Source organism: Acomys minous (assembly GCF_964271855.1).
Source record: "Acomys minous genome assembly, chromosome: 3".
Lineage (NCBI taxonomy): Eukaryota > Metazoa > Chordata > Mammalia > Rodentia > Muridae > Acomys > Acomys minous.
The window spans coordinates 76,115,818-76,139,915 of record NC_140485.1 but is presented as its reverse complement, the minus strand read 5'-3'; the positions used below and the strand labels follow the sequence as shown (position 1 = coordinate 76,139,915).

Here is a 24,098-nt window from a genome sequence, read left to right as displayed (position 1 = left end):
TCCCTCTCTGGGGTGCTCCATCCCTGGGGGTGCTCCATCCCCAGGACTGCTCTGACTTCCTCTCCTTCCAGTCTGTCTGTATACCAGCTCCAGTGGTCCCCTTCTATTCCTCTGATAAAACCAGGCTTCTCCTTGGGATGAAGTAGGATTTTTTTCCAAGTCTGTTTTTCTTCCAGACATCCCCATGGCTCTCCAGCATCTTTCTCTGGCTTTATAGAACCTCATCTCAGAGAGGCCTTCCTTAAAGGCCTCACCCCTCCTGCTTCCGTCCTCTTGCACAGCTTTGTGTGTGTTTCAGTTGCACCGACTTTAGATGCATGTTGAGGAATTGCTTGAGTCCATGACGTTTGGGACTCTGTCTTTTTCATGGTGCTATCCCTCTCGCCTTACACTGCGGTAGATAGCGCAGTGACTTGCCCATATTTGAGACCCAGCAAGATCATCTTGTGCTGTGTAGAGACACAGGAGTAGTTAAAGAGATAGCTGCCAGTCAGGGGGCAGCTCTATACTCCACGTGAGATGTCATGAGGGTCTGGCCCTGGCTTTTTTCCTGTCTCCCTATGGGTGGAGGAATGAAGGCTGATTTCGTGAGAGATGCCTGCCTGTGCACCAGGCTGGCCTGTCAGCGTTTCACAGGTATTAGAGCGCCTGTGCACCAGGCTGGCCTGTCAGCGTTTCACAGGTATTGGAGCGCCTGTGTACCAGGCTGGCCTGTCAGCGTTTCACAGGTATTGGAGCGCCTGTGCACCAGGCTGGCCTGTCAGCGTTTCACAGGCATTGGAGCTTGGCTTCAGGCTGCCCACGGTTACCTTTGGGTTTGAGCTGCTCATTGTCCCTTTGCATTAGCTGTCATCTCTGACATGATGGTATCTACTGGAATGTTCTCTGGAGGTGTTTTAATTTCATTTCTGATGCTGTGATAACGTAACCCTGGCAAAAAAAACAACTTAGGAATGAAAATATTTATTTTAGCTTTCAGAGAGAAATAAATGCATGCATACTTACTTCCGCTCACTTTTCCCTACTCTTTAAACATTATTAATTTTAAAAGTTTACTTGTATGTGTATGGGTGTTCTGCCTGTGTGAACATCTGTGTACCATGTGCATTCACTGTGCCACGGAAGCCAGGAGAGTGTGGATGGTTGGTTGTGAGCTGCCATGTGGGTACTGGCAATTGAACCCCAGCTCTCTTGGCTTTCTGGTCCCACCTTCCCCACTCTTACTACAGTCAGAACAGTGCTGCCCGTGATGGGCTTGAGACTTCTCCCATCCTTTAATGTAGTGAAGACACCGCCTCCCTCCTGACAGACGTGCCCACAGGCTGCCCTGATGTGCACAGTCACTCATCGAGACTCTTTCTTCCCAGGCGCTCATAGAACCTGTCAAGGTAACCAACCAGTGCAGGAGGAATCTGACTCACCTTTCTGGCTCCCTCCTTTGAGCCCCAGTTGCATAGATCATCTCTGTTATCTTTTCACTTCCTGTTTTTCTCTCTTAAAAGTTACAAACTGAAAAATTGTTCTAAACAGGTTTAGTTATGGTGAGAAATGCAATGTCCCAGTCTGTGTCACTTCCATTGCTAATTGACAATATGAACTGTTTACTGCTACTTTTCCTTGTCTTTTTTTTCTGTTTATTTTTGAGATTACAATATGCTTACATTGTTTCCCTCTTTCCTTTCTCCTAACCCCCATACCCCATCATTGCTCTCTTCCAAGTCCATGACCTTTAAAAACAATTGATGCATGTATCTGTGTGTATGTATGTATAGTCCTCGATATAATCTGATTAGCCTGTATGTTTCTTGTAGGTATGTTTTCAGGGCTGACCCTTTGGTGTTAAAAAAACAACTGGTGAGCCAGGCATGGTGGAACTCCCCTATGATCCCAGCACTCGGGAGGCAGAGGCAGGCAGATCTCTGTGATTTTGAAGCCAGCCTGGTCTACAAAGTGAGTCCAGGACAGCCAAGGTTATTCAGAGAAACCCTGTCTTGAAAAACAAAAAACCAAACCAAACCAAACTAAAAACCCAGAAACGTGGAGAAGCCTGTTTCTCCCGCTCTCAGCCTTCCTTAGTTGGCTGCAGTTCTTTGTGTGGGGTTGAGGCCTCCTACTCTTTCCCTGTCCTTGTTAGCATGTCCCGTTGTCCCTGTTCAGCTCATGTTTAGGCTGTCATGTTGGCTAGACTTAATAGGTGTAGCTTCTGATAGTGCTAGGACACACACACACACACACACACACACACACACACACACACACACACACACACACACACAGATCCCCGATCCTGTCCGTCTTCCACAGTGTTCCCTGAGCCACATGTGTCCCTAAAGACACATGTGCAGAGTGTCTTTAATGTGGTACAGAGACTGGAAAACATTGCCTCATTAGTTGATGGAGATATTTTCCCAAAATCTTGAGAGAATTGAAAGGGAGTGCCCAGCTTTGTCATTCCTTGATGTGTTTTGATTTGGGTATGCTGGAACTTCCACAGTACTCCCCTGGGCCCAGAGTGAGCTACGGGCCGTTCATTCCTCTCTCCCTTGGCTGGACCGCCAGTGCCTTCTCCTGAGGGGAGTGTGGAAGGGAGACAGCGATATGGGGTCTCCTGGCTTAGCGGGTGGGGTGGGTAGATGTGGGTCTGTGGGTGTAATATGTACATTCTTAAGTGAGAGGAAGAGGATGTGAGTAGGCTGACAAGGCCTGGGGTGAGAGGCATTGCATGGGAGTGAGCAAGGGTAGACTGTGGTTGACCTTGCATTTCGATCCGGAGGCCCAAGGATGCCCTGGGTCCATCTTTTGACCCAAGTCTCTGTGTCTATAGGTGACAGACTTACCGCCACACTGTCTAGTTGTGTAATGCTGCACGCAGGCCACCTGCTCTGGTTTCCCTTGGGTGGATGGCCCAGCTTGTACATGAGACACCAGCAGGGAAGTGGCAGGGAAGGCTGGGGGCTGGCTGGACAGTTGTTTGGCTGGCCTAGCTGCTGTGTTTGTGGTAGCAGTTACCCTCCCATCCGTCCTGGTGAAGGATCCTGAGGCCTCCGGTGGGTGGGGACTGGGGAGGAGCTGGGAGTTCTCCTGTGTGCACCAGGAGGGAGCAGCTCCCAGGACGGGAAGCTGGACCGAGCCTGCAGATGGCACAGCGAAGGCCCACATTATTTCCATTTTGTGTCACGACTGCTGCCCTTCTTCTCCGTCTTGTTCCGTTGCTTCCCCCATGTCCATGTCATTGTAACCACACTGCTTCCACCTGACTCAGATTGTTTCAGGTGAGGCCTTCACGTCCTTCACTTGATTCTGCCTCATGGTTCATGCACTCTTGAGAAATAGACCTTTTAAGAAAAAAAATATGATTATTGTTTATGGGCATAGGTATCCCACTTGCATGCTTAGTGCCCGGTGACGCTGCAATGACTCCACTCACTGTTCAGCATGCCCTGGTGGTAGCTGGTCCAGCGAGGCCTTGAAGCCTGGGCCCTGCTCACCCTGCTCTTCCTGCCTCCTCACTAACTTCCTTCTGGGTGGCTTAAATCCCCGCTCTTTTTCCTCCAGGCCGTCCACTCCTTCCATGGCCCCTGGCTCATCTGACACTGGCTGTTGGTGACAGTCTTGACTGTGTCGCTTGCGTCCTCCTTTGCTGTCTCTGAGCTGTCTGCAGTGTTTAAGCCTGGCCCTGGCTGGGTCTGCCCAGTTCTGTCCCAGCCTCTGTCTCATAATCATGGTCGTTCCGGCTCAAGCTCTCCATTGCTGAGGATGTTTCTTCATTGATTAAGAAGTGGTTCTGTCCTGTTCTGGGTGAACATGCACATGCACATGGCTGGAGAAGGCACTGGTCGTGCCATCAGAGGGCCTGAAATCTGTTGGGCTGTATCTGAGACACATCTGTTGTGCAAGAATATCACCTTTATGAGGTGATAGCCTTGTATGATTAGATGTGTGATTAGAGCTATCAACCAGCCTGATGTCACCTGCACCACGCTTGAGTCAATAATACCACAGCTACATGCCAGCTCGGCTTCACTTAATTCTAACCTTAATTTAATTAAACCTTTAGTATCTGTCATTGACATTCTCTCTGCAACTTCAGTAATAGAAAAGTACATTTAGCTTGATGTGGTGATGCACACCTGTGGTCCCAGCACTCAGGAGGCAGAGGCAGGGGGATCCTGAGTTTGGGTCGAGCCTGGGCTACATAGTGTTTCAGCCGATGCTGAGTATCAAGACTCTGTCTCAACAAACTAAAGCTGGCCCATGGGAGCAAGAGCCTGGTGGAGGTGTAAAAGAAATGGAAGAAAATTGTGAATTTAGAAAGTCATTTTGTGTGGTGTGACAGTACATACCTGTAATCCTAGCACTCAAGCAGTGGAGGCCAGAGGATCAGGAGTTCAAGGCCAGCTTCAGCTACTCAGTGAGCTTGAGGCTAGCTGGGCTACATGAGAGCCTGTTTCTAAAATAAAACAAGCTCTTCTGCAGTGTGTAATCTTCACTGTGTGTCTAATTCCTACTATCCACTTAATCTGCCAGTTCCATGTTTTCTTTCTATGGATTACTGTGAGCCATCCTCTCTTTCTTTCTTTTCTTTTCTTTTTTTTCTTGAGATAAATGTGAATAATATTTATGTATTTGTTTACTTTTAGAAATTTCGAGATTTCTTTAACCAGAATGAAACCAATGACCCAGCCAGGGACACCTGTGTGATCCTCACAGTGGAAGGACGGACGTTTCCAGTGGATATCTTTTACCTACAAAGGTTTGGTAATGCTTGATTCTTGGTGATGGTAATCTGGGACCTTACCTGTTAGGCAGAATAATAGGGAACTTTGTTACGTTGGCCTCCAGCCAGTGAGGGCAGTGAAGAGGGGTGTGGTGCAGCTCATGTTACTGACAGAGTGTTCTGGAAGCTGGGCCAGCATCATTGCTGAATTTGGAGTTTGACACTCCTGTGCAGATTTACATGTGTCTGTGGCCATTTGTTCAGTTGGAGAGAGTCAAGTAGTAGGAGACTGATGGGAGGTGGTTTGGCAGTTTCCTGAATTGAGGGTTTCCAGGGTGCCATTAGTAAGGGAAGCGCTGTGGAATCCTGTCTTTACATTCTTAGCAAGAAGGCCTACCTGGCACTTTTGGGAGGAGTCCCTTGGAATAAGAAAGAGGCTATCCTAATTGCTGTACCTAGTTCCTGGGCCTTGACCAGTGCCTAGTAAATCCAGAGAGCTGTAAACGTCATCTTTATCCCTTCTGGCAGGAGGGAAGGTCTACCCTTTCCACTCACTCAGCCATGAGTGAGATGGGCGCTGGGATGGCCACTACAATCTAGCCAGAGTCCTCAGAAAGGAGGAAGCCTCAATTGAGAAAATGCCTTCCTAAACTTGGGCTGTAGGCAAGCCTGTGGGGCGTTTTCTTTTTAGTGATGGATGGGGAGGGCCCACCCCATGGCGGGGTGGTGCTATCCCTAGGCTGGTGGTCCTAGGCTCTATAAGAAAGCTGACTGAGTAAGCCATGGGGAGCAAGCCACTAAGCAGCACCCCTCCATGGCCTCTGCATCAGCTCCTGGCTCAGGGTTCCTTCCCCATTTGAGCTCCTGACCTGACTTCAGTGGTGGATTGTGACTTGGGATGTGTAAGGCAGCTTTCCTCCCAGCTTGTTTTTTCTGTCATGGTGCTTTATCACAGCAGTAGAAGCCCTAACTTGGGCAGTGGGCTTCTGCCCTGAGTCTGAAGCCCTTGCTTTTCTGTGGCTTGGCATCTTTGCATGCTGCAGATAAATCGCTCACATGCACCTCTTGTCAGCCTCTTGCTGCTTCACTCTCTCCAGCTGAACTAATGGCCACAAGTACACATAAATTTGTACGGGAGTATCAAGACTAGTTTCAACAATGATGCTAATCCAGCTTCTAGAACATTCTGTCTTCCAGAATGTTCTTTATTTCTTGGCAAATATTGCTAAAAAACAAAACAAAACAAAACAAAAACATCGTTTACATGTAATTATTTATAGAAGTGCTGCATTTAATGTTTTTTTCTTTCTTGTGCTGGGGATTGAACATGGGACCTACCTGTGCTAGGCAAGTGCTGTATTATTGAGATACACCTGCAGTTCTTGGTTGCTGCACATGAAAAAGAAAGGAGCTCATGTTTATTTTGCTTACCATATGCTAATTACCTGCTGGCCTGGCCCAAACTAACTCTAATGGGGTTTGGCTGCCAGGTTATTAGGATAGTTGATCTGTAATAAATGAGCACATTCCAGTGATGATCTTTTTCCTCATACATTTTCGCAGTCCTGTTCCAGATTATATCAAGGCAACCGTGGACACTGTGGTGAAGATCCACCAGACAGAAGGAGATGGAGACATACTAGCCTTTCTCACTGGCCAGGTAACTCCACCCAGTCTCTCTGCATAACATGTTAAGGCAACATTGGCATTAACATAAAGCCGTGTTCTTAGTCATTTGTTTCGTTTTGTCTTTTCTTTTTCCCCCCTCTTTTAAAAATGTGTATGGGTGTTTTGCCTGCATGCTTGGTGCCTAAGGAGGGCAGAAAGTAGTGTCAGATCTCTTGGAATGGGAGTTAAAGATGGTTGTGAGCTGCCATGTGGATGCTGGGAATTGAACCCAGGTCCTCTGGAAGAGCAGCTAACCCCTTGTGTCATGTTTAATCGTATTTTGTGGTTGCTAAGTTGCATAAAAATTTGCTGGTTTGATATCAACCACCTGCGATCTAGATTGCTAGGGGTCATTAGCTCATCCCTATTTTGCTGTACGAGGTTAATTGTAGTTTTTTTTAATTTAAATTTTATGTGTATGTGTGTGAGCCTTTGTGGATGTATATGTACCCTGTGGGTGTATGTGCCCATGGAGGCCAGAAAAGGGCGTCAGATCTATTGGAAGTAGAGTTACAGATGATTGTGATCTGCCTGTGCCAGGAACTGAACCCGGTCCTTTGAAAGAGGAGCTAGTGTTCTTAACTCTGAGCCATCTCTCTTGCCTTGATATTTTAGCTGTATTAGCTGATTTCAGAATAAATTAGTTCCGTGTCAAATGGGCTATTTTATTTGCCGCATTGGATGTTACACTAGGTACATTGTGCTTCATGCATGTGCAATCCCACCCTGTGGGCAAAATGTAGGGCGCCATTTCCCAGGTGGCCTACAGTTAGGAGTGGGTCCTTTAATTGTGACATCTTTCCAGCTCATTCTGCAGGTCACCAGTGACCAGTAGTGGAAACAGCTGACTAAGCCAGAGTACTGTCTTAAGGTTGTACTGCTGCTCAGAACTACCTCCAGCCTCAGTCTTTCCTACTGCCAAACGTTCCCACAGTTAGTAATCTCTCCTCAGGAAAGCTTTTGGTGATTTCATAGGCCACAGCTTGTCCATATACACACCATTATGCATATGGTGTATATCTTTGTGCAGTGAGTGCAGGGGCCTGTGTGGAGGCCTGAAGAGGGTGTTGGCTCCCCCGGAGCTGGAGTTAAAGGCAGAGTAAGCTGCCTGACGTGGGTGATGGGAACCAGACTCTGGTCCACTGTAAGAGCAGTACCGGCTCTTTACCACTGAGCCATCTCACCAGCTCCTCATGGTGTATGTTTATGGAAACTCTTCTGTTAACTACAGATGGTTTAATTTTACTAATTAGTTGTACAGGGTTTATTCCTTTGATACTGTTACTCGGTAGCATGTGACTAAATGTCACCCTGAGTGGGACATGGCAGTACACAGCTCCTGAAGGTGACCACAGTCCCTGGTCCAGCATCTGTTCTTTCAGTAGGATAGCATGACCAGCTTCTTTGCTTTCTGCTTCCGTGTTTAGGAAGAAGTAGAAACTGTCGTGTCCATGTTGATCGAGCAGGCTCGGGCTCTCGCCCGCACCGGGATGAAGAAACACCTCCGTGTTCTCCCCATGTATGCAGGACTGCCTTCTTTTGAGCAAATGAAGGTGTTTGAAAGGGTGTCACACAGCGTGAGAAAGGTGAGATATCCAGTGATCAGTGGTGCCTGCAGCCATTTGTAGTCACGTTGGCTCCCCTTTGTACTGCAAAAATGTTGTTTTGGTATGTGTTAGTGTGTGTTTGTGTGTGTGTGTTTGCATGCATTCATGTGTGTAAGCGTAGGCATATGGCACAGTGCATGTGTGGAGGTCAGAAGATATCCTGCTTGAAGTGGCGTCTCTGTTTGCTGCTGTGTCTGCCAGCCTAGCTGGCCCACAAATACTGGGGGTTCTTCTGACTCTGCCTCCTTTTGCTGTAGGAGTTGTGGGATTACAGACACATGCTATCCCTACCTGCCCAGTCGCTTGTGAACTGCCGTCGGCCAGCCAGTCTGCAGGCCTGGGTTCCACTTGCAAAGTTGCTGTGTGCCCTGTCCAAAGTTACTCAGCTTCAGGTCTCAGATTTCCTAGCTGTAAAACATGCATAATTAAACATTTTTATTACATTTATTTATGTGGGGTTTGGGACAGGGCACATACGTGCCATGTGCACATGTGGAGGTCTGAGTGTCCTTACGGGAGTCAGTTCTTTCTTTGCACCATGTGGGTCTCAGGGACTGAACTCAGGAGCTCAGGTTTGGCAGCAGACACCCTTACCCATTGAGCCTCTCGCCTGCCTCGCTTTTAGAAGGCTGTATAGTATAAAATTGTAACCCTCTACTATATAAAAATAGAAAGATTTTTTAAAAATTCATTTTTATTTTATGTGCATTGGTGCTTTACTTGCATGTGTGTCTGTAAGCTGCCATGTGGGTGCTGGGAATTGAACTCAGGTCCTTTGGAAGAGCAGTCAGTGGTCTTATCCACTAGTCATGTCTCCAGCCCAAGAAATAGAAAGATTTTCATAAAATAATTTTATAAAATGTAAAGTGCTTGAAAAAGTTGTGTGTGTTTTAAATGCACGTCCCCAGCTGTGTCAAACTCAGCAGAGGCGGCTGGCTCATGGCTGCCAGAGACTGCTGCCACTACCTGGGCCCTCCTTTGTCCCCAGGCTCCTTGTACAACAGCTTTGTTGGTAGCATCTGCTTCCTCTGTGGCATTTCTCTCTGGTCTGTAGGGTTGGCTAGTTCCTGTCAGTAGGTCTCAGCTCACGTTCATCTTTCAGGGATGTTTCCTCTGGGTAGCCAGCGTGGAGAGGGCACTTTGTTATAATATATAATGTGTAATATGGTGTAATATGTAACTTGTAACATATAATAACATAGCATGTACTATTATATATAGACCAGGCTGTGCTTTTTCCTGGTACCGGTTGTTCTCGGAAGTTATTTGCTTGTTGGAAAAACAGACATTATATCACTCTGTTAGTATCCCCCTCGGCAACACTGGGGAGGCATGGCTATACTATGCCCATGGGGAAGCCATTCTCAGGGGATTCGGGAAGCTTTGTAAGGTTATAGATTCGGAACATTCCCACCCAGGGTCCTGCCTCTTCAGCTCCTGCCTGGCAACATGGTGTTTGAAATGTCAATATGTCTTTAGGGCCTTTAAACTTAAGTGGAAAGACCCAACTAGTTTTCTTTATCTTTTCGGTAGGTGATCGTGGCCACCAATGTGGCAGAGACTTCCATCACCATCAGTGGCATTGTGTATGTGATTGACTGTGGCTTTATGAAGCTTCGTGCCTACAACCCCAGGACGGCCATTGAATGCTTGGTGGTGGTACCCGTGTCTCAGGCATCAGCCAACCAGCGGGCAGGACGTGGTGGGCGCAACCGCTCCGGAAAGTGTTACCGCCTTTATACAGGTGTGTACGGTGTTTCTTAGCAACTTTGGATTTTCTTAGAGTAGTCTAGGCTTTGGATCATAGAGAGTTAGTTTTCACTCATGGCGGAGTTCACCATCAAATCCAGATCTCCCTCCCAGGCCTCCCACCAATTCCTTCCTTCTTTGCTAGGGCTCCCCAGCCGGCTCAGTGAACCACCCCCTGCCTGCCACCTCTGTTCTAGCCTAGTGTTGGGCCTTGTGCCAGACCCCTGAGCACAGGCTTGTGCATCAAGCACTGTCCTTCTTACTTTGTGCTTACTGTGCTGTGCCCAGTGGCATCTCTCATCACATCCCTGTGGAGATTCACTCTGGGTCACACGCCAGAGTGAAATTCTGGTAGACAGCCCCGGCCCTTAATGAGCTTTCCTCTTAGCCTGTGGACACTGAGAAACACAGATACCATGATGCTCCAGAGCTGCCGTTATCCTGTGTCTCTGTTGTGGGAATGGTGCTGAAACCCCACCCCCACCCCCACCCCACCTCATGTGCCTTCCTAGTGTACAGATGGACTTCCCAACTCATTAATTCCCTCCTCTATCCAGGATCCACCTACAGTTGCTTAAGAATTGAGGACTAAGCACTATCCCTTTCTGTTCCTGTTACTACACACACACACATAAGCATATACATACATACATACATACATACATACATACATACATACATACATACATATATGCCTCTCCTCTCTCTCTTTTCCTCTGTGGGTTCTGGAACTCTGGACCTCCCCACTCTTGAACTTCACCCCTCGCCTCCTCTCTTTCAGCGTGTCATCAGGGCCTGGGGATCCAGAGCTCAGGAGGCCATAGGCTGTGGCTACATTGAGGGTTGTATGGCGGAAGAGGCAGGCCAAGGATCAGATCATGGTGTGATAAGTGGCTGTAGGGGAAAGGGGGGGCGGGGGTCACTGACGCAGAGAGGGTGCATTCTCACCTGCTGGGAGCAGAGAGTACTTCACAGCCCAGGCAGTGTGTGACCCCGATCATATTGACAGCCTGGACTGTCAACGTGGGGTGCGTGGGGCACCGAGACTGGTTTCAGGGCACCAGGGAGAGGATGGGGTGGGGTGCGTGGGGCACTGAGACTGGTTTCAGGGCACTAGGGAGAGGATGGGATGGCCGCGGAATAGTCCATTATGTCGTGCGCACTGTCTTCCCGGTCATCGTTTACACTGCTCATCTTGGCCTTAGGGATTGGTGCTGGATGTAAGTATGTGGGTGGATCAGGACACGCAGAGAGACCTTCAACTCTATGAGGAATTGCAGAATTGTAATTATAGTGTGTCTATCTTTTTAAGGAACTCAAGTGAGTTTTATTTATTTATTTCTGAGGCAGGGTTTCTCTGGAGCCCAGGCTGGCTCCAGACTCAGAGATCTCCCTCCTTTTGCCTCACAAGTGCAGGACTTAAAGACATGCACCACCATTTCCAACAACTCCAGTTTTATTTATTTATTTATTTTTGGTTTTTTGAGACAGGGTCTCTCTGTGTAGCCTTGGCTGCCCTGGACTCACTTTGTAGACCAGCCTGGCCTTGAATTCACAGCGATCTGCCTGCCTCTGCCTCCAGAGTGTTGGGATTGAAGGTGTGCGCCCCCACCACCTGGTTATGTAATTTTATCTTGTGTGTTTTGCCTGCATCTGTGTCTGTGTACCACATGTGTGCCTGGCCCCTGGGGAGGTCAGAAGAGGGCTTTGTACGTCCTGGAGTAGGAATTACAGATGATTATAACCCACTGTGTAGGTGCCTGAGAACTGAACCTGGATCCTCTGCACGAACAGGCAGCGCTCTTAACCACTGAGGCATCTCTCCAGCTCCAACTCAAATTATTTTTAAAGTGGAAATGGACGTCTCACATGTCAAAGAAGTCGTATGAAAGGACATTAACTAAAGCTGGGCAGATGGATTTGGGAGAAAGGCCACCGAGTCCTCAGGCCTAGCTGCTCTAGCATGGGTGTGGTTGGGGAGGGCCAGGGACAGTAACCAGTGTGTTAGTGCCTAGCCTTCAGCCTCTTCCCTCATGTGGTCAGAGTATGCTGCTGATCAGTTAGTTTCCAGACCCTTCTGAGACTTTGCCTCAGCTCCTCTGCTCTCCCTTCTACTCCACCCGGTTCTCATCTGTGCTCTGTTCTTAGCCACACCCACTGCTTCCCATCCCTGCCCTCATCCTTTGGAGGCCTTGGGCTTGTCTGTCTTCGCCCAGCAGATCCTCCTGCTGCTGTTGGTGGTTCCTGAGAACCTTTCCCCCAGTCTCTGCTTTCCTCCTTCCTGAGTTCATGGCAGGAACATGTGTCTCTGTTAGGCCTGTTTTCTAGTCTTGATCCTTCCTCCTTCTGAAGGTCCCTCGGGGCCTTGCCTGTGGCTTCTGCAGCCCTTGTCCTGTGCCCCAGGCTCTAGGGGCCTTGGTGGCTTCTGTGTACCATCACATGTTCATCTCCCCAGCATCAGCATCTGCTTCCCGAAGCATCTTCTCAGCAGAGCCAGCTTCTCAGCGAGTGACTTGTTGCTGTCTTGGCCAGTGGTGTGGGCTTGGGGAATGTGGTTGTCCTGGTAACAGTACTGTAGCCACAATGTTCTTAAAACTAAACAACTTCCGTTCCTGCTGTTGTCTGCCACTTAGAACCTTCTAGCTAGAAATGCGTTTGGCAGTTAATGCCCCACAGTCATCTGTTTTCTCAGGGAAAGCCTGCCTATTGGTAACAGTGTCTCTCCAGGGGACTGTACTGTAGTTCATTTTCCTCTCTGGCTAACTGAAGCTTTCTGATCTAAGTGGAGGCCGGGCGGGCGACGCGTGTCTGTACAGTGTTGGCTTAGTTGAGAGGCTTTGGCGTGTATAAGCCATAGGCTTTCTGAATAAACACAGAAAGGGATTTCATGCCTTCCTTTCTCCCCACCCTTTGGGCTCGTTTCAAGTCCTCCCCTTACTCCCTATCCTCCCCTTCCACCCCCATCTCTGTGCCTTGGGGTGCTGTCTCCTGTTGGAGGTCACCTTTTGTTCCCATGGGACATGCAAGTACAGGACTCTGGGTGTGATGTTGCATTTGGCTCCTTGATTTAAAAGCTGAGTTTGTACGAATTTTGCTCTTTGTAATTAGGTCCTTTGTCAGATTCTGGGGGCAGATTTGGTGATTTATCTTTACTTTGTTCTTTGCTTATTTGTGCTGCTGCTCTTGCGTCCTTGAGGTACTCTGCCCCTAAGTACCTGGGCCTGACAGCTGCTTTTAGTATTTCACTGACAAAGGCATTTGAAAAGCAGCACTCTGAGGCAAAGGAGCATGCTTTTGTAGAGGGATATTGTTCAATTCTCTATATTTTTGAAGTAGAGTGGTCCTTCCTAAATATAAAAATAACTTGGTATCACAATCTTGTGCTTCCGGTTCCAGAATCCCAGCGCTCTCGTTCAAGGTAGAGAAGGAGACTCTCCTGCCACGGGTGCATCCGGTGCCATGTTTGATCCATTTCTGATTTCTTTCCTTAGAGGAAGCCTTTGACCAGTTACCTCAGTCCACCGTCCCAGAGATGCAGCGCAGCAATTTGGCCCCCGTCATCCTGCAGCTGAAAGCCCTAGGGATCGACAATGTCCTCAGGTTCCACTTCATGTCTGTAAGTCCTGCTTCCGGCTGAGGAGCTTATGGGGTGTGGTGTGAGGGCACTTGGCATGCCATCTTTTTTCTTCCTCACTCAGCTAGAGCATCCTATGCCACTTGGTCCTCTGCAGGGTGTGGGCAAACTGGCATCCAGGAGAGCCAGAATTATTTTTCCTCTGTAGTTCTTCCTCTACCTGTGCAGGAGAAGGCCGAGGGAGCTTAGGCAAGAGAGGGGATAGTTTAAAATAGGAGGCTGTTCCTGCTGAGGGGGGAAGGGAAGGGCAGCTGGAGAAGCACTGCCAAGGATGCTACAGAGATGCGAGGCACGGTTCAAGGTACCAGCAGCATGGAGACTGGGCAGATGCGGCGTGATAGAGGGACAGTGAGCCAGAGTGGCCACATGTTTCCGTTCCTTGTCAAGGACACTGATTTAGGAGGACTTCCATGTGTTTTACAGCCCCCGCCAGCACAATCGATGGTCCAAGCCTTGGAGTTACTCTACGCACTCGGAGGTATGCCCATTTCTCCTGTGTTCTCCTATATGGTAATAGGTAGCTGGATTCATATTAGGATTCTTAAGAGTCTTTAGGAATGGGATTGGCCCTCCTGATGTGTATAACCTCTTTATTCTACTGAAATAGAAATTAGACAAAAGTAGCTCATGGCCCTGTCAACTCTCAGAAAGGAAAACATTTATTGGGGCTGCTTACAGTTCAGAGGTTTAGGCCATCCTCATCATGGCAGGAAGCATTGTGGCATGCAGGCAGACGTGGTGCTGGAGAGGCAGCTGAGAGTTCTGCACCTAGATCTGCAGGCAGCAGGAAGAGACAGTGAGCCCCTGAGCCTGGCTTGAGCTTCTGTCCCCAGTGACACACTTTCTCCATCAATGGCACACCTGCTAATAGTGCCACTCTATGGGCCTGTAGGGGTCATTTTCATTCAAACCACAACATGGCAAATATGATGATTTATAAAGTATGGCAGAAGCCGTGGATGGCCATCACCAGGGCCACACTTCCACGAGACAGACACCCAGAGACGGGCAGATCTCTACACACGCCAGTTCCTTGCCCTCAGACCCCTTTCTCTTTCCTAGCCCCATTTGGAAATGCCATTCATTTCATCCCCGAGATCCCCATGGGAATTGGGCAGTTCGCAGCATGGGGTATTGTTTGGGCAAGGGCACTCTGTGCAGTGAGGAAACCCTGTTGTTCATTTGGAAACGCAGTATGTATCTTAAGTTAGAGAAATGCCGGCTCACAGGGTACCATCTCTTCTGTGAGTGGTGCCTTCTTGGGAGGGTCTGTGAGTGGGGTATTGAGTTTGTCAGTAAGTTTTAGTGGAGGCTTTGCCCTGAGATTTTCTCTTGTGATTTTAAAAATAGTTTTATTGAGGCACACATCGTATACCATACAGATCATTTCCTTATAACGTACTGTTCAAGGGCTTCTGTTGTCACGGGGTTGTGCTGTCTTTAGTACAATCTAATTTTAGAATATTCTCCTCATTCTGAAAACAAATGTGTGTATTTTCGTGTTCACTCTCCTTTTCTGTCCTCCTTGGCCCCAGGCAACCACTAGCCTGTTGTCGCTATGGCTTTGCCTAGTTTAAACATTGCTTATAAATAGAATCTTAGGTTGTCTCTGGTGATTGGCTTCTTGCACTTAGCTCTTCCCAAGCTTATCCATGTATCGCTGTAGTAAATATCAGTGGAACATTTATTTTAATTAATTAATTTAATTAAATATTCTAGTGTATAGATGTACCACATAGTGATGATTTTCTCTTCATTAGATGGTGGGTGTTATGAATTGTTTCTTCTTGGTTAGTATACATATGCTGCCATGAATGTCAATATGTGGGATTTTGATGGCTATTTCCCTACCACTTTCTCTACAAGTTGTTATTGTCCATTTGTTAAAAATCACAGCTGACCTCGTCGATATGAAGTGGTGTCTGGTAGCTTTTTGATTTTTCATGTCTCTTGATGACTTGATGATATTAAAAACCTTTCTGCTTGTTTCAAGTCAGTGTACAAGACTGGTGTCTCTAGTCCTTCTGTGTGTATGGATGGGAATTTCCTTCCAAGACTCCTCCCTTCAGGTACCAACAATCTAGGGATGCTCAAGCCCTGTGTAAAATGATGCAGTGTTTGCACACCGCCAACTTCCCATACACTTTAAACTATCTCTAGGTTGCTGTACCTGTCCCAGTATAAATACCACGTCATTGCTTATTCTGCTGTCTTGTTTAGGGAACCATTACAGTAGAAGAGTCTGTCTGGTTGTTCAGACAGTTGTTTTTCTCAAATATTTCCCACGAAATTGGTTAAATCTAAAGGTATGCAATCCATATACGTGGAGATTGTATAGTATTCTTCAGTGTGTCAGTTCAGCTTGCTTACAGTGTCTGCTGTCTTTTTACTATTGAGTTGGATCTGATTATAGATCCCCTGTGTGATCGTAAATACTCCATTTACTTGGAGGTGTGGCAGGCAGTTCCCAGTTTTGACTGTGTTGCTTCCTTTCCTTGGCTTTGTGCTTTTGTCCTTTCCTCTAAGGACACACTGCTGTGGGGATGGGGTCCTAGTTCAATGGTGGAATGTGTGCGTGGTGTGTTCGAGAGCTTGAGGGCAGCACCTCATATCCAAGCACCAGCCAGACAACCAGAGCGAAACAGCGTTGCTGACCTCTGCTTACATTTTACTTGCAGGTTTTATTCCGAGTCTTGGCTCTTGTACTTAAGCTTGTGGTCTGTTCTGGTGTGTGTGCGTGTGTGTGTACACGTGCGTGTGTGTGTGTGTGTGTGTGTGTGTGTGTGTGTGTGCGTGTGCGTGTGCGTGTACGTGTGTGTGCGTGTGCGTGTGTGTGTACGTGTGTGTGTACGTGTGTGTGTGTGTGTGTCTGTGTGTCTGTGTGTGTCTGTCTGTCCTGTTAGGGTTTGTCCCCAGCTCTCAGCGTATGACAGGGCTGTGTGAACTGAGGAGCAGGGAACATTAATTGTGTGTCATCTGTCCTCTGCAAGGGTTGTTCTGAAAGTCAAACAATGGGCAGACTCTGTCCTCACCAATATAAACACTCTGGAGAATGTTGGGAAAGTCCCGGTTTAAAAAAAAGACAATTATATTGGAAAGGAAAGGACAGGACTTTTCTGGCTCATCCCAAGCTTTTGGAGCACATATTTTGATTGGCGAAATGGTCGTCTATATCTTGGGGTTCTTGGGAATCCTGTGCCTGATGGTGAGGATTGGTAAGAGGCCTGTGGGAAGGGTTGGGGTAGGCGGGGGTGGAGGGGGTGCAGCGTGGTGGAAAGATGGAGTAGTCTATACTTAAAGGGGCAGAGGGTAAAGCCCAGAGTCAGATTCTGGGTGTCCAGCCCTGTGATTGCTTGTGTGGTGTGAGCATGCTGGATTTTGAGGCAGTACTTGGAATATTTTGGCCTTTCAGGTCCTAGCTATGGAGTAATCTCCAGAAGGTGAGAACGCGGAGGCCCGAGTCGTGATAAATGGGGAGAGTAGTGAGGAAGCGATGGTCAGCCGCCACAGTTGCTGCTGGAGGCGGACAGAGGCTGTGTCTGTGCTTTCAGCTGTCAGACCCCACAGAGGGCGGCTTCTGTGGAGCGTCGTCCTGTCGGGGGAGAGGGGGAGCAGGGGGCAGTGCAGGCTGCTCTTACACTGAAGTCCTTGAATCGAGTTCCTTAGAAGCAGCAGCTTTCAAAACTGGTGCTGAGCTCAGTGTGACTGCTCCGTCTTTTCATGGACCGGCCCTGTGTCAGGCTTAGGAGCAGAGTCGTCTCCCCCAGCCGCTGCTCATCCCAGCAGGGGCACACGCCTTCTGATGTCTTCCGTTCTGCCGGCAGGTCTGGACAAAGACTGTCGCCTAACTGAGCCACTTGGCATGAGAATCGCAGAGTTCCCTCTGAACCCCATGTTTGCCAAGATGCTGCTGGAATCAGGTGGGTGGAGCCTGACAACCCCTTTTGACTTTATTTTGGTTTCTGAAGACCATGTTTCTCTGAATTCTGTGCACCAAGGGAAGATGGACCAATTGTGGTTTAAAAAATAGCAGCAACAATAAGGTGTTTTTAAATTTGACTGATGATGAAACATGGATGTTTACAAGACATGGTATGATGTTCAATAATTGTATCGTAGAAAGCTTCGGTGAAGGTAATTAGTACATCTATTAAACATGGACTTCCTTTTAGCAGTTGGAACTGTGCATCATAAAGTGGTTACCATAGTGTCAGATCACTACAAATCACTCCTGCAGGCTGAGCCTGCATCCCTGAAGCAATGTCTCCCATCTTTATTGCTCACCCTCCCACCGGCCTCTAGCAGCTTCTTTGTTCTCTGTTCCAGTGTGTAACTAAACTGCACAGTGTGTGCGGGAGCTTGGCATGCTTCACTTGGGCTAATACACTGCACTGCTATCACATTGTCTTGGACCACAGGCCTGACCATTTAAAGATTGGGTAGTAAGTGTCCCACTATACGTGCCGTGCTGTCTTTGTCCATTCCACTGCTGATGGGCATTAGGCTACTTCTGCAGTGGACACCAGAGTGTGGGGTCCCCTCCACGTACCAGTTCAATTCTTTTGGTATACCCAGAAGCAAGGTTGCTGGATCATGTGGCCATTCTGTTTTAGGTTTCCGGGGAATGTCCATGTATTTTCCAAAATGGCTGTCTGAGAAATCATCATCACACTGGGTGCCGCTGTGACGGTGTGACTTTGCATTCCGAAGCGTCATTCAGAGTTCTAGTTTCTCTGCAGATTTTTGTGAGGATGTGAGTTAGGACAAGGTCTGTTTCTTTAGTTAACGAACATCTTGACACTATAGGATCCCCTGGGGAAGGTGCTGTTAATATTTTATGCATTTGTCTAACTGTCATATCAAGTGGCAGTTTATGAAGGCATGCGTCAGAGCCAGCATGGTGCAAGTTAGCTGTGAGGGCCCCACCTTCCCCGAGAAACAGATTCTGAATGCGGCAAGAGCAGAATCCACTGTGCTTGAGGATCGAGCAGTGGGGAGCCAGGCAAGAGTGCATTTGCTTTGTCTAGTGTCCTGCTTGACGAGCTGTTGCAGAATCTGTTTACAAGAGGCAGAAGCTCAGGATGCTGTCCCAGTCACCCTAAGCCACAGGGTGGCCACCCCACAGATGGACTGGGAGTGGAAGGACAGTGGGCGAAACATAGCCCTATGTCTCTCTTTTTCCCCTCTGTGCTTTTACCTGGACTCCAGCTGTCCACATAGAGGGCAGGGAGCCAGCCCTTGTGACAGGCCAGTGTGGTCTTACCCTGGCTGACATCAAGAGCCCCCAGCCTTAGCGCTGTAGGCTAATTCTCAGCAGGGACACATGGGGCCATCCATGACACTAATGGTAAGCAATTGTATTCTGGGGACTTGAATCAAGAACTGTATGGTATGACCTGCACAAGGAAAGCACTGGGAAGTACCCGCCACTCCTGCTGCTGCGCTGTCAGCTTACAGACACGCCTTTCACCTCTAGGGAACTTCGGCTGCTCTCACGAGGCCCTGAGCATCGCCGCCATGATGCAGATCCAGAATGTCTTCGTGTTTCCCTCAAACCAGAAGTCTCAGGCGGTGAGTCTAGTGTCCCGTCCTCCCCCGCCCCCTCTCCCCCGATTCTGGTCAGAGTTCGCTTAGGAACTGCTGCAGATGGTTGTTTAAAAGAGCCTGGCTTGCAGTTGAGCGAGTATCCCGTGTACTGTGGGGGAGCATTTCACAAGCATGCTTATATGCACCTTCCTGTGCACCGTGGAGGTAGGGCCTGTCACCCACAGCCAAGTGTGGATAAAGTTCTAAAGTCAACGCGTCTATGTCTTTGCCATCTGTAGCGTATCTGTATCTCCTCAGCCCCAGGGAACAAGTGGCATTGTTGGAATCTTTGTCACAGGAAGAAGAATTTGAGGATGGGCTCTGAAGGGAGCTAAGGAGGAGGTGGTGAATAGCATATGGTTTAGGACCTGGGAGGTCAAGCTGTCAGGTCTCCTCGAATATCCCATGTCCCCAGCACAAGAGGCTCATGGGAGTCAGCTTCTAAATGGAACCTTGTCCTTTACAGACTCGAGTGCACCGGAAATTTGCTGTGGAGGAGGGTGACCATCTCACCATGCTCAATGTGTATGAAGCATTTATCAAAGTAAGCACAGACACACGTGGGGACCTCTGCACCCCCCACCCGCTCTCAGAAGTTAGTTCCCAAGCACCTGGCCAACAGACCCCTCTGCTTTCGGATGAGGTAGCTCTCCAGCCTCCCACTATTTCTGGAAAGGCTAAAGGGATGTTTCCTTCTGTGTCTGGAATGTGCTATACTTGAGGCTGGATGACAGCTCCACTTCCCAGTGTCCCACATCCGCTGTGCATGGAAGGAAAGGCAACATTAAATAGGAAGTCCTGCCAGAGTGACCGAGAGCCACTGCTGTGTGGGCTGAGTCTTCAGAGTCCTCCCAGGGTCCATGAGAACATGAGACTCAGTGAGGCTCTCAGGCTCCTCCTGAGGGACATGGGCGGTGCTAATTCCGAGTACTCTGTGGGACCGAGAGCAACTAATAGAACTCAAAGTTCTCACTTAAGTTAAACAGGATGTAAAGCTCTTAAAAAGTAATACAAAGGGAAGGGAATGATACTTCATATTTTCAGTAACAACACGTTTTTAAAAAGAGAAATACCAAAGTCTTGTTTTACCAGAGGTTTGAGGATGATTACTCAATAAATGAGATATAGATTAAGTCAGTTTAAAGTCAGGATACAGGTATAGTGCTCCATCACCAGGGTGCAGTGTTCCATCACCAAGATGGAGCGCCACACAGAAGGGTGCTAGGATACAGGTTCAGTGCTCCATCCCCAGGATACAGTGTTCCATCCCCAGGATACAGTGCTCCATCACCAGGATACAGTGCTCCATCCCCAGGATACAGTGTTCCATCACCAGATACAGTGCTCTATCACCAGGATACAGTGCTCTATCACCAGGATACAGTGCTCTATCACCAGGATGGAGCTTTACACAAAAAGATGCATCACATCTTTGGATCGGCATTGTATTAGTCTCTGGTTGCCTTGTGGAAAATTCTGTGTGAATTACATTTTTAAAATGTTACTAAGCTGGACGTGGCAGCACCTTTAATCCCAGCACTCAGGAGGCAGAGGCAGGTGGATCACTGTGAGTTCGAGGCCAGCCTGGTCTACAAAGTGAGTCTAGGACAGCCAAGGCTATACAGAGAAACCCTGTCTCAAAAAACAAACAAACAAATAAACAAATAAATGTTACTAGGTTAAAATTTTTATTTGAAAATCTTTCCTTCTCAGTTTAAAATATACTTTTAGGGGTATATTCCTTCTTCAAAATCTTAACACATGACATAATGATTGGACTCAAGAAAACAGAAAATTAAGCATCGTTGGTAGAGAAACAAATTCTACTTTGAGGGCAGATTGAGATTTGAAAATGATTTCTGCACATACTCCATTGCTTCCCATAGTTTAATAAACTGAGAGGGAAACTTAACAGACTGACCAAGAGTCATGAGGAGCGGACGTGAGGGGCCCGTGGAGTCACAGGCAGATTGCTTTAGGTCTCATCAAACCAGCAGGTGGGGTAAGAGAAGGAGCCCTGTTAGCCTATTGCCTGGGCCGTGGCTGGGTCTGACCTGGCGGATGTCTCCCCTGTGTGGCCTTTCTGCAGCACAACAAGAGCTCCCAGTGGTGTCAAGAGCACTTCCTGAATTACAAGGGTCTTGTCAGAGCTGCCACTGTGAGAGAACAGTTGAAAAAGCTACTTGTCAAGTTCCAGGTGCCCAAGATGTCCAGCGAAGGTGGGTGTGGCCTTCCCCTGCCTGTGGCCTCCCTCTCTCTGTTCTGCCCCGTTGCATTCTTCAAGTTCTTATGCTGGGCTGAGCTGCGGACACATTGAGTGGTGAGCGTAAGGCTGGTGTCTTCGTGGGTAGATCCCTTTATGTTTTTGTGGGCTGTTGCTCCCTCCCCCAGATTTCTGACGCTTATGGAGATGCGTAAGAATTTAAGCTTCCATATCATTGTGCATGGAACTAATATAAAGATGGCTATTACAGAAAATGTATCTTTTTTTTCTTGGGGAGGGGAATGGCGGCAGTGTCTAATGCAGCTGAGGATGACCTTGAACTTCTGTTCCTCTTGCCTCTGAGTGCTAGGAGTGTGTGTTTGTGTGTGTGTGTGTGTGTGTGTGTGTGTGTGTGTGTGTGTGTTGAGTAGGCACACAGAGTTGAGTCTTTTCTTCTACATGTACTGAGCTCAGGTGCTAAGGCTTGCCTGTAAGGACCTTTACTTGCTGACCCATCTTGACTGCCCTGAGAAATTACTTTTAAGTGGATGATATTCATAGGTATTACATGAAAATCACATTTTCTTCTCAGATGGAAATGTTATTAAAGCAGATGCCATGTGTTTAGCTTAGGCGTTCACCACGGCTAAGGCAGAACACCACTGTGCCAGGTGGTCTCGCTTGTAGCCGTGGCTGGGGTGGCCATTTGTGGAGTCCACAGGAGTTTGCACCCAGTCAGGGTCTCGGCATTCTCTTTATCTCCTGCTGTATGAGGTGTGTGCTTGATGGTGTCCTTAGTTTACAGAGGAGCCAGGAGGTCGTGGGGGGAGTCACATGACCTTTGGGATGACACAGCTTGTAGCCAGCAGAGCCAGAGACCCGGAGCCAGCTTCTAGGGAGTGGCATACTGAGTTCATTCAGCAGTGTTGAAGCCTGCTGTGCTACAGCACCTGTTGGCATTTCCCACAGCATCTGCTGGGCTGGGCAGCGTTCTGAGAATGCCGAGTGTTCATTCACATCGCGCCCTCAGCCCCCTGGGAGAGGTGTGCCGCTTTTATCCTGTGTATAGAAGGAAAACAACGCATAGGCTAAAGGTGGCCTGTTAGAGTCAGGACCCAGAAAGTTCTGACTCATTTTGCTTCTGTACTAACAAGTGATTGGAAAATGACAAAAAACTTGGTTCTCTCAGAGCCCAGTGTGGTGAGGAGGCTTCATGGAGACAGACTGTAATGCTAGGCTATAGGGCCTTTTAGAAGTGGCCCTTTACAAGTGACCACGGACAGCAGTGGCACATAGTAGGAACAAATGTAGGAAAGGAGAGATCTAGCAGGGCTTTCCCAGAGCGCCGTGTGTGTCATGGGCAGAAACAAGGACACTCACAGGGCTTTGAGCTAGAGGTCATCTGCCCAGGGTCCTGTCACCTGGCAGATAAGTGACAGCCTTAAGCCTAAATCTGTGTGTCTTCTTGTGTCAGTATCACTCGCTGCCCAGGGGAAGGGATATGTTGAATTAAAAATCTTCCTAATAAAAGGAATGGAGTGCGGAGGAATGGGGTTTTATGAAGCTGAGTTTTGAGGGTCACAGACCATTACAACATGAGTTTTTACCCTTTATGAAGTAACCTTTAAGGACAAAGCATATTGGATACAGGATTCTGACCAGCTGGAGAGAGGGGCTGCATCTGGTGGGGGATGGGCGGAATGCAGGCTTAAGGCTTAGCAGCTCTGCTGGGGTCACCTGTAAATACATACACACCTGGGAGTTTAGAGGGGAGTGAAATGTAATTTTAGCAGCAAAGCAATTAAAAACTAAGCTTATTATTAAATGACTCTATTGAGCCGTTTTGGTAGGTGAACAAAGGATTAGAATAAAATTAGAATTAGAAGAAAGGATTAGAATAAAACTCACCAAGGAGAAATAAAAATGCACCAGTAGTAATTAAATTTGTAAAAATAAAAGAATGTAGCTCCCTTTTGGCCAAAAGCTGCTGGAAAGAATTCACTAACATGATTTATTTATATATTGTTGAGAGCCCTGTAAGGCTACCAACTGTAGCACTATCCTCCATCGGCGCTAAGGTAGGGATCCATTGCTGTTTCATGTATCACTGGAAAAGAACGGCTGTCACTGTAATTGTGTCTTGACTTGCGTGAGTTGAAATGGCTTAGAACTGGTAAATTGGAGGTATCTTCAGCCATTAAAACTGCCCTTGCATGGTAGTTTAGAGTTCATCTCATGGCTGTGAGCTAGCAAACGGGGATGCAGGTGTGTTCGCTGAAGTAATAGAAGGGCAGTTAACAAGGCCAGAATGTTCGGGAGCGGTGGGCAGTTGCAGCTGGCTGACAACCAGAGGCAGGGCAGTGCGCTTTTGTAGTTTGTGCCTTAGGGAAGGAAGGCACTTCCACAGTGATCCAAGCTCACTGGCCGTCTGTGGAGCAGCTTCTTGCATCTAGTGCTCTGTGGCCTGGGGTTGGAGAGGCCCTGGTTCCAGACGCAGTCCTACCTTGTCCTTAGCTGCCGCTGGGGAAGCTGCCTCTTCAGACATGGGAGGCCCAAGGCTGAGGATGCTCAGAGATGGTTTCAGGTGGCAGGAGCAGGGGGTGGGGTGGGTGGGGCGGGCTAGGCCTGGATCCTGCGTGTCACAGCCCGGGCCCCAGCATGTGGAACATGGGTTCAGAGTGCTGGGTCTCACCAGGCTTCTGTTGCTGCCTTGTGTAGGTGATCCAGATCCGGTCCTCAGGTGCATCGTGTCGGGATTCTTCGCAAATGCAGCACGGTTTCACTCCACCGGAGCATATAGGTAACGGGACCCCGGGGTCGGTGAAGGGGAACAGAAAGCTGTAGTGTAGAAAAAAAGCAGGGAGCTCTCAGCTTACCTCGTGCCTCCTTCCAAACTGAGTGAGGCGATCCAGCTTTTAGCGGATTTTCCTTGCT

General features: G+C 48.2%; 1 protein-coding gene across 1 annotated transcript in view; it reads left to right on the top strand.

Moving 5' to 3' along the window:
- DHX35 (DEAH-box helicase 35) overlaps positions 1 to 24,098 on the top strand; it is a 60,150-nt gene that overhangs the window by 24,713 nt on the left and 11,339 nt on the right. Inside the window, exons 9-19 of the mRNA XM_084774428.1 lie at positions 4,641 to 4,753; positions 6,281 to 6,377; positions 7,813 to 7,971; positions 9,526 to 9,736; positions 13,233 to 13,357; positions 13,799 to 13,853; positions 17,200 to 17,295; positions 18,852 to 18,946; positions 19,428 to 19,505; positions 21,051 to 21,180; positions 23,883 to 23,964. Of these exons, the coding sequence (XP_084630554.1) occupies positions 4,641 to 4,753; positions 6,281 to 6,377; positions 7,813 to 7,971; positions 9,526 to 9,736; positions 13,233 to 13,357; positions 13,799 to 13,853; positions 17,200 to 17,295; positions 18,852 to 18,946; positions 19,428 to 19,505; positions 21,051 to 21,180; positions 23,883 to 23,964 (1,241 nt within the window). The remainder of the gene's footprint in view (positions 1 to 4,640; positions 4,754 to 6,280; positions 6,378 to 7,812; positions 7,972 to 9,525; positions 9,737 to 13,232; positions 13,358 to 13,798; positions 13,854 to 17,199; positions 17,296 to 18,851; positions 18,947 to 19,427; positions 19,506 to 21,050; positions 21,181 to 23,882; positions 23,965 to 24,098) is intronic.